Source organism: Cyphomyrmex costatus, unplaced genomic scaffold, assembly GCF_001594065.2.
Source record: "Cyphomyrmex costatus isolate MS0001 unplaced genomic scaffold, Ccosl1.0 scaffold189, whole genome shotgun sequence".
In the NCBI taxonomy this organism is placed as follows: Eukaryota; Metazoa; Arthropoda; class Insecta; order Hymenoptera; family Formicidae; genus Cyphomyrmex; species Cyphomyrmex costatus.
Genome location: NW_017275921.1, coordinates 1,390,598 through 1,400,539, shown reverse-complemented (window position 1 = coordinate 1,400,539; position 9,942 = coordinate 1,390,598). Strand labels below are relative to the sequence as shown.

The window sequence follows — 9,942 nt, the reverse complement described above, 5'->3', positions numbered from 1 at the left end:
TGTGATGAAGGCGATTACTTTCGGTCGATTAATTTTCAAAAACCTGAGAGGATAGTTAGGAGATAGTTTTTCATATGATTATATGCAGTATGTCTTTGATTGGGACTTATGTGAAGAGGGATTCTACATCAAAGCTCTTCATGTCTTCAGAAAGTAATTTCTAATTTTCTGAATTTTCTGTATGACACATAAAATGTGTCGAGTTGATATATGATTCAATTTTTTCTATTACAGATTATAAATTGTAAGCAATAAAACATGAGAGACCGTATATTGGGAAATTTATGGGACCAACAATAGGGATGTTCAATTTGTGTATTTTTGGCAGGTCGTATAGTTGGGAAGAAGAGGATTTGTAGGTTTTATTATGTATCGATTTAATTTTATTAGAGATATTGCTTTTTTCTAGAATTTTGGTATATTGTGCAATTATTTGTTGTCTTTGTTAAGTCTTGTGTACATGTTGTCCAAAAGGGTTATTTTTTTCCTTTAGAACGATATATTCATGAAAATCGAAAATGATTTTAATATAAAAATCATATTAATATAAGACTATTTTATCTAATAATCAAATATTAATGCAAATGTGTTTTTATTTTTAAATACTTTTCATGTGTCTTTAACAATCTCTTCAATTTGCTAGAAAATAGACTTCCACATTTCCACAGAAGGTCGAAAAACATTTGGTTCTAAATATACATATAGTAACAATAATATATTATTACTATTTAAAATAAAGATTATTAAATAATAGCAGAATTTAATATTCCGCCGTATTTTCTAGAACAATAACTTTGTCTACGATAAAGAGTCGATAGTCAAAAGCTATTCTACAACGTTATTATTTTTTGTGTTTATTTTTATGTGTGAGAAATACATCCGATTATTTTATTGTTACGTCAGTGGTTCTTTTATTTTCACTAATCGTATCAGATAAACAAGGCATTTTTCGTTTTAGTTCAGTACATTCTGCTTTCTTCAATTTTAGTTCACTACGTCCAAAACAATTTTTTTTCTGTTTTTCTAATTTTATCTATCAGTAAAGAGGAAAATAATAAAGAGCGAAAAGCATACAAATATTCGTAGAGATATTTGTTGTGAAAAAACTGCGTACACAATTCATCTGCGCAGTATTACGGTTAAATTCAAAACTTATTATTTGCATCTGAGTCTCTGGAGGTTCAGTAGGCGAGTATCTCATTAAAAGTTATCGAGAACATATAAGTTTGCCTATAACGCCTATGTAATTAAAAGGTTGCACAACTATACAATTTACCTTATTAATGATGTATATGTCAAACTCATTATGACATGTACTTCATAAATGTTTTTTTTTTTCTTATTTTTATCATCTAATAAATACATAACAAGTATCACATTTAGGTATCACATAATATTATATTTATTGCACGCGTCTACAATAAAAGTCATTTCTATATGGTTCATGCTTCTTAAGAAAAAAATAACATTGCAATAATACATTGCGGAAAAATTAATTAGCATAAACAAAAGAATCATTATATGTTTAGTTTTTTGGGTTACAACACACACACACAATATATATATATATATATATTTCCGAATGACGCGCGAATGTAAATCGCTATATATAGTTATTTATTCAAACGTACGACGAACCATTGTTAATTTTCTACCTTTTCTACGAAACTAGTTATAAATAAATGAACTTTGAATCGATACGACGAGAATAAAAAGAGACATGTAAATAAGAGGTCGTCGTTGTCCGGTAGGTGCTAAAAATTTCGTTTCTCCATTTATCGTACACGGAGTGTCCCAGAATTATACTTGTGCTTTTCTTATATCAATACACGCTAAAAAAAGTGATAGTTACTTATGCATCAACAACTTTTTGTTATGAACTATTGAGAATTGAATATACTCAGTTTACTCTTTTACCTGATGCTTTTTCTTTGAATCTGTAGAGAGATATAATCAACCCTCTCTTTTTCTCTTATTTGAACTTTATATTAATTACATTTCTTACTTCTCATTTTTTCTTCTCTTGAGTCATATTATATTTAATTAAATTGTGATTGAATAAAATAATCAGTAAAAAAAGCTAACATTTTTCATGTCTTTCCTTAAATAGAGATTAAAATTGTGACAGTAAATATGCTAAAATAATTAGTACACGTGTTACAAATGTATGAGTTTCGAGAATTCCAAATCTAATGAATGTGTCGTCACGCTGTGTATTTTACGTCACGCACGTTAATTTATGACAGCAAACAGCGAAGGTGTAGCCATTAGCTAACAAAATGGAAAGGATATGTATATAAAATTGGACGATTAATTAATGAAAACTGTGCCTGAATCACATGAAAGTCAAGGTAATTCGAACGACAGTCAATTACATGTGTCTTTCGGGGGAAGTTCAGATCGACTAACGTCATTCGCAAACACTCCCACGAAGCTGCAACTGATGTGTTATCGAGAGACTGAGACGATCTCCCGCGAACGTAGGTAGGACCTTGCGACGTGCGTGGCCAAACAGTAATCGAAAGAACGTGCGTCAGGTGATGGCTACATGAGAAGAGATAGAAACTGGGCGGTTACGATTAGGTGCGCACAGCGAGGCACCCAGCCCGGCTGACTAAAACGGGTAGGGATAGGATTTTACAGGATAGCGAAGGTCGGACCGGGATCCTTCATTCTAGCTCCTGATTTTACGATCTCCGCTTTAACATAGGGGAAAAAGCAGAATGACTGTACGCTCAGGAACACCGAAATTATATAGACATTCCGTCTTTCAGATATTTCCAGATATCACCTTCTCTCCGTCAATACAATTGACGTTTTTCTACTTTGCATGCATCTTTCATTTCGAGCTATGTAGGGACTGAATGATATGCTCGAACGAGTCACGAACAGTGCCAGCCGGCAACAGTACGACACGTCCTATATATATTTGTGAGGAGTACAAAATTGTCATATACGAATAGTGATCGTGGACTGGATGCGGTGGCATTGGTGACAGCCACATCACCTTTGACCGTATCGCTGCGTGAAACGTCATACGAAGTCGCAGGGTGTACGGTCCGGGGGTGCTTAGGGCTCGCGGCAGCTTTAATCCGTTCATGGGCGCGTCGGCCGGGATGGAGGCGAGACGTGGCGAGGTGAGGCGAGGTGAGGCGAGACGAGACGAGGCGAGGCCAGGTGAGACGCGAGAAGGGGTGAAAGCCACCTCGTCGTCGCTCACCCCGGTGTCAGAGAAGAGGGGTAGCGCCGGGAGAATGCGCGTTGTATTAAAGCGCCGGGTCCTCGCCGCGCAGCGTGGGAGTTAGTTCTGGTGAGGGCGCCAGGCAGCTCACTCACCGAAGTAACCCACCATCCCAACCCTTCGATCCTCCACATCCCTCGACCTTCGACCAACAAAGCAACCATCCACGGCCGCAACCTCCTCACCATTCGATTCCGTCGTCTCTTCCCGTCAGTCGAGAGCACCTACTTCCGCGCCGTAAAGAAAAGGGGCGAGTCGGCCACTCGTCGCACCCTCGCGAGGATCTCCAGTGCGTCAACGACGGCGTTCGCGAGGGGGTGTGCATCAACGAGAAGCGGTGCTGTCGCGCGACGTGCCGAGGTCGGGTGAGCGGAAAGAGTTACGCATCGTGGGAGACGAAGTGAGACAGCAAGAGGGAGAGAGAGAGAGAGAGAGAGAGAGTAAAGGAAGAAAGAGAGAGAGGGAACGTTTCTCGTCGCTCAATGGAACACCGGCGCGGCCGGTCGAGATCGTCGGCGACGTCAGCACGGGAAGTCGGGCAACCGCGGGAAACAGCCTTTAACCTTTGAAATACGCCGCGCGATTATAGTCGTAGACCAGACATCATCGTAAAATACCGGCGTTCCTAGGGCCTAGAGAAAGGAAAGAAGAGAGAGAGAGAGAGAGAGGGAGAGAGGAAAAAGAAGCAGGGGTGGAAAGAGAGAGAGACGGAAGGGGGAGCACGACTGCATTAGAACAACCTGGAAGATTTGTCCCGGTAACTTCGCGGTGATATCGCGGTGATTACGACCTTTAGCATAACGTCAGATACCACACGTACACGTACGCACTCACTCACGTATACGCACATACATTCAGTGCGAGCGAGCGGACGGGAGCGCGCGAGCGCGCGCGCGCACGACATTACACGCCCATATATGAACGACCATACGGAAGCGGATCGTGGTGAGCGACGAAGATGTCGGTGAATGAATCGCGCCCTACCGTGGCTAACCGGACGACGTCGTACGTGGTATGATCGCACGGGGTGCTGCTAGGGTGCTGCTGTCGAGACAAACATAGGTATCTCCGTGGCGCGCGACGATCAAACGGGAAGAGGAAGAGGTGTCGTGATGCATGACGAACAACGTCGCCGGAACGGTAGCTTCAGTCAGAAACCACTGGGTGTCCACTGAGGAAGGCGGAACAGTAAAAGAAAGAAAATCGCGCGATCGCATGCAAAGAGGACCGAACGCACATCGGAGAACATCCCTCTCATTCACGGAGACGTTTCCGGTCGTGAGGTGAAGAGATATATATCGTACAGCGATATCAACATCAATCGCGCAGATTTGAAGTTTGAGGCTGGGTGAGAAAGAAGATAAAAAGAGGAAAGAGATAGATAGGCGAAGTGAGGGCGAAGTAAGAAAAAGAGGGAAGGAAACAAAGAGAAGAGAAGGAAAGAGAAAAGGAGGTAGAGGACGAGAAAGGAAAGGAGAAGTTTAGGTATCACGAGAAGCGGCGGCATCACGGAACGGCGCGACGCGACGCGGAGGGTCGAGGGAAGAAAAGAGGCCGAGGCGGGAGATCGGAGATCCGAAAGCTCGGAGGAAATACGCAGGCACGGCAGACGCGCGACGGCGAGATATCAAGAAGCAAGTATTACCCACGTAATGCCCCGCGTAACCACTGCACCTCCTATGTATATCGATGAACCGTAATCTCTGTCTGTAACTCTCCGGGCGTCTCTCGCGCCCGGGCATCCTCACTATATACATATATATCGGTGTACCTTTTTTTCTCTGCCTTTGTTCTACACACCCTGTGTACCTCTGTCGCAAACACACGCTCGTGTAACCGCCTACTCCCGCGTCTCGCACCGACAAACGCGCACCGCTCTCTGCCACGGCAAGCCTTTGCTTTTTGAACGTTTTTCGGGGCACCTGTTGATATGACCGACCTACATACCACACTGCTATCCACATTATGTCACCCTTTCATAATGTCGTACGGCACACACCAGACCGGATCCCCGTTACTTGAGATCCGATACTCGAGAATCGTCGCGTCCTGCGTGTCGATTCCGCTCGCGCGAATCACATCGCCGCGGATCGTCGTGGCGCGTATCAGACACGGCTGATGTCCGTTTCTACCAATGTAGACTGACTTTGATCTCGGTTTAATGTACTTTTTATCCTTCTTTAATTCTTGAAATTAAGAAATGATAAAAAGTAAGTCAAATTAAGATTAAGGTTGATTTACATTGGTAAGAACAGGCCTCTGAATATCATTTTCGCGCAATGGCGCGAAAAGTTTCCCGTGACCTGAATCGTAAAGCTATTTAGATTAAAGCTACTCGTTTCGTCCCTCAACGCAATCGCGATTCCGTCATTTTGCTTACTCAATATTTTGCGAAATTGCATGACGACGCTCCAAGTATCACATATGAATAATTTGAGAAAAAGATTGTGCGTTTTCAATTGTGAAAGATTCTTTTAATCAAAGGGACGCGATTAAATTCAACGCAATCGTGAATCGTCGTACAAAATCGCTTGGGGGCACTTAAGTTCGATTCATAAATTTTTATAGCAGGAATTCCGAGCAAGAGTATACTTGGGTTGCGTTCCGTTGCACGTATAATGCGCGTGACATATGATTTTATCCTTGTCTAACACTGCGAATAAAGCTAAAATGATACCTCATGCGCATTATGCGTGCGACGAAACGCAGCCTTGGAGTAATTTTAGTGATCCGAGTGGGTTTGACATTTGAGTCCATCACCGAGTCCGAAATTAACTCGAACGAAACTTGGGTCGAGTAAGTGAGTGCGATTCTAGCGCTCGACATAGCGTTTGAGTACACAAATTTTGGAATTTACAGAACCGTAAGAGAGGAATCGCGCCGATAACCTTCTGTAAATTTCGCGATAGTCTCTCCGTTCCGTAATGGCACGCTCCGTGAAAATGACTCCGCAGTCACGTACGCGGCTTATCTCGCCGACATTATGGTCGCGGAGCGAAACTTAGGTATAGGCGCGATTTATTTACAAGTGGACACGATTAGATTATTATTAATCCGTGAATTATCCGTAATCGCGATCGCCGCCGGGGCGTCATAGCTTGATTTCCGCTTTGTGGAAACGTACGATATCCGGGATGTTCGTTCGATACGTGAAGCGGAAGGGAAGATAGGAACGTACGACAGAGAGGAAACGAAAATGAGAGGGTGGGCCGATTGAAAGAGCAGAGATAGGAAGAAAAGAAAGAAAGGAAAAGATAGAGAGAAAGGCAAGAAAATGAAAGGTAAGCGGATGAGGAAACATCACCGAGGGAGAGGGTCGTCTCTCGGAGAGATGATATAGCTTTATTGGCGAAAACGCGAAGCGATCGCGGGGCGTTTAACATGAGTGGCACCATCGATTGATTTAAATGTTGTCCACACTCGAGCACCTTATACGCATCTATGAGCACGCACGATGAGCACCTCCGATAACCACCTCCACACGTCGCAGCACTTCTGTTGAATATCCTGAGAAAAAAAAAAACAAAACTAAAAGTAATAAATAAAAGAAAATTTTAAAAAAAATCACCACAAATCTTTTTGTGTTCCTGGCACTCACGGTTATAGGATATCGCACGTTATTCTCTATTAACGACCTGATTTCAGGACGGTCGGTACAGGACGTGTGCGCTTTATCACGAAGGGAAAACCAAGGTCGCGGCTACTATCATGGACTACCGAAAGTGAAGCGTATCGATTAGAAGAGCGAGCATAACGCAATCAAATGTCAAACGTAACACACCGTGCGCTCGAGTCGGCGACTTATCCTCGATAGAAACAGAGAGATTGGGAAGGAGGAAAAGAGAAAAAGAGAGAAAGGGGCCCCAGTACCTCTCGGGTCTCCTGCGATAGAATCCGTGGTCCCAATTGGAGCATGCTAGGCAGATTGCAGTTGCACGCGTAGCACCGTTACGTTTTCTATGCAATAATCGTCGTTGTGCCGTAACATATCGCCGCTCGTGATTTTTTATCAAGTTTATCCTTCCTTTCCTCGCTCTCTCGATATCAATCGACCGCCCCGTATCTCCTGCCCACCCTGCACACACACACACACGTACAAATAAAACACAAACGCATACACACACACACACACACAACACACACACACATACATATACACACACACACACACATATACACGCGCACACACTCACATATATACACACACGTATACGTACATATTCACTTACACTTATACGTATATATATATACATATATATATATATACACATATACTTGTAATATACAGACATTCCATCCTCTTCCTAGTGTACCTACCGTGAGTTCAAACGAAAAGTCGGCCTAACCCAGAATTGCTACAGATGTGCCTTTAGACTGGCAATGAATAGTAAGCAGCTAAAGAGAGCAAACAAGAAAATATAAAAGAGAAACGAGCATCATTGCTGTTCATTTAGGTCAATTATAACACCACGCCCAGCCGTATAATCGGGTGCGTCAAAAGTGGTGGTAGAGAAGGAAGAAAAGAAAGAAATATATACGTAGAGATATATATATATATATATATATACATAAATATATATAGAGACAGATAGAAAAAGTTAGAAGCGTAGGAGAGAGAGAGAGAGAGGGGGGAGGGAGGGAGAGAAGAAAATAAAGAAATAGAGAAAAAAGCGTTAATGATTTGTAAAATGGCAGTTTGCATGTTCTGGCTTCTCACCTACGTGGGACAGGGGCTGGATTTGGCGGTGGGCAATCGACCCGTGATTATACAAGTACAAGGCACACAGGGATTGGACTATCGTCACGGAAGCGGTAGCATCAGAAAGAAGAGCGAACTGAGCTCGGTAGGTAACAACCTGTTGCATCTAAAAATATATCCTTCCGATGGTCCCTACCGGGACGATCTGTCGAACTGGCTGGTCTTCAACGACGAGCCGCGGATATCCTCGTGGTCGCCCGCGGGTATGCTGATTGACGACATTGTCAAGGAGCCGCGGGAGCTCCAGAACGTGTTCTTCGCCCTGTCACCCGCCGTGCTGAACGTCCTCTATTCCGAGTACGTAACGTCGCAGCCACACGGCGCGACGCAGCCCCACGTCGCGGAGCCCTACGTTCACGACGATGGCAATCATCTGCTCGGCGGCCGGCAGGCCCATCAACGTCTGAAGAAGCGGCGCATCGGATGTCGGCATCCACTGAGAGGTCCGCTCAGTCTACCGATCCTGGTATGCGACGAGGCTGGGAAGAAGGCTACCACCCTTCAGGAATCTAGACAATCGAATCACGACGATCTCTACGCGGAGCAGAGATTTAACACTGCGACGAGTACGAAGACTGATCTCGCGCGCGCCGAGGGCGGCACCCCGCTTAACTTACCTACGAACGGCGGCTTTGTACCTAAGGCCTTCGCCTACGAGACTAGCGGAAACAAACTACCCGGAAGTAAACGGAGCCAGATAACGATCGGACGGCGTTCGATCGACGCGCAGGGAGAATCCCCGGGACACCAGGCTCAAGCGTCCTCGGCGTCCTCGACATCGTCCGCTGGCGCGAGCATCGCTTCACAGCTCATGCTGAGATCAATCCGGGGAAGCATACAATACGACGTACCGCAAATCGGTAAGTAATCCTCTCCTTCTACGTAGATACTTGTGAATAGTCCGCGAAAATGTTTAATTGATTAACAAGACTATCGAGTACTTTAATCCTCCCGGATTACAAAAGATCCGAGTTTGAATCCTGGCTGGGGTAGTATTTTTCGCAATTTTACAACAAATTATTTACAGTTTCTAAGATACTTGTTTAAAACAATATTAAACTGTATTAAATATTAAATATCGTATGACTGTACATATAAGAACACAACCAATATTAAACTATTTATCAATAATTTATGACATTACTACACCAGCTTCGGCTTAGTACTGTGTTTCAAGACCGATAAATAATCGGCGCACACTTTGAACAACAAGAAATATTAATCACGAATATAACGTTTTTCATTCATGTGTGTTCAATCCTCCGGAGCTGATGTCAAAATCTGTATAAATAGTTATTGACGCTAAATTTATAAAACCCACTTAATTTATGTGAATTAGAAAGTACTAATTTTAAGGAATCAAAATAACTTATATAAAAAGGAATGAATACTAATTGTACGTATATTTTGATAAGAATAATTCAATTCTGTTACAAAGAAAATTAAATTGTTTGACATTTTTGATAGAAAGATTTATAATTGAAGTGGTCTAATAGATCCATTGTCGGCTTCAAAAAGTTAAAAATTTAATTTTAAAAAGTTCAAATTTATATAGTTATAACAAAGAAAATTGAATTGTTTGATATTTTTAACGAAGAAATTTATAATTGAGAGATTTAATAGAGCCACCGTCAGTTTCGGAAGGTTACAAAATTCCAAAAATTTCAGAGGAACATATTATCCTTTTGATAATGTATATACAAAAATATTATTTCACTTGCCCATTTTTTCCCTCTTTATCTTCTTTTATTATAAATATTATTAAAATATTAAAACGTTTGTATGAAATTTTTAAAACGTTCGATTAATTTTATGAGCAGTTTTATAGACAAAGAAACATTTTTCTGCAAAAAAGTAAGTTTTTGTTCGATAAATGTCGATGCATTTCAATTAAAACATTTATCATATCAATAAGTTACAGAAATAATTCATTTTAAGTGCC

At 42.2% G+C, this 9,942-nt stretch overlaps 2 protein-coding genes across 2 annotated transcripts in view; both read left to right on the top strand.

Moving 5' to 3' along the window:
• The first annotated feature begins 3,116 nt into the window (after positions 1-3,116).
• Positions 3,117-7,383, top strand: LOC108772410 (octapeptide-repeat protein T2-like). Its single transcript, XM_018537931.1, has 3 exons — positions 3,117-3,177; positions 4,648-4,875; positions 6,887-7,383. The coding sequence occupies exons 1-3, from the start codon at positions 3,117-3,119 to the stop codon at positions 6,979-6,981; spliced, it is 384 nt and encodes a 127-aa protein (XP_018393433.1). The 3' UTR covers positions 6,982-7,383.
• Positions 7,384-7,447: 64 nt separating this feature from the next.
• The window catches only part of jeb (low-density lipoprotein receptor domain-containing jelly belly protein), a 6,729-nt gene continuing 4,234 nt past the window's right edge, over positions 7,448-9,942 (top strand). Inside the window, exon 1 of the mRNA XM_018537958.1 lies at positions 7,448-8,860. Within this exon, the coding sequence (XP_018393460.1) occupies positions 7,918-8,860 (943 nt within the window). The 5' untranslated portion in view covers positions 7,448-7,917. The remainder of the gene's footprint in view (positions 8,861-9,942) is intronic.

Excerpts from the sequence above, each read along its gene's own strand:
- LOC108772410 (XM_018537931.1), top strand. The coding sequence starts at position 3,117 with ATGGAGGCGAGACGTGGCGAGGTGAGGCGAGGTGAGGCGAGACGAGAC. Across the intron at positions 3,178-4,647 it reads ACGAGACGAGGCGAGGCCAG|AAAAAGAGGGAAGGAAACAA; the intron begins GTGAGACGCGAG and ends GGGCGAAGTAAG. Across the intron at positions 4,876-6,886 it reads CGACGGCGAGATATCAAGAA|GACGGTCGGTACAGGACGTG; the intron begins GCAAGTATTACC and ends ACCTGATTTCAG.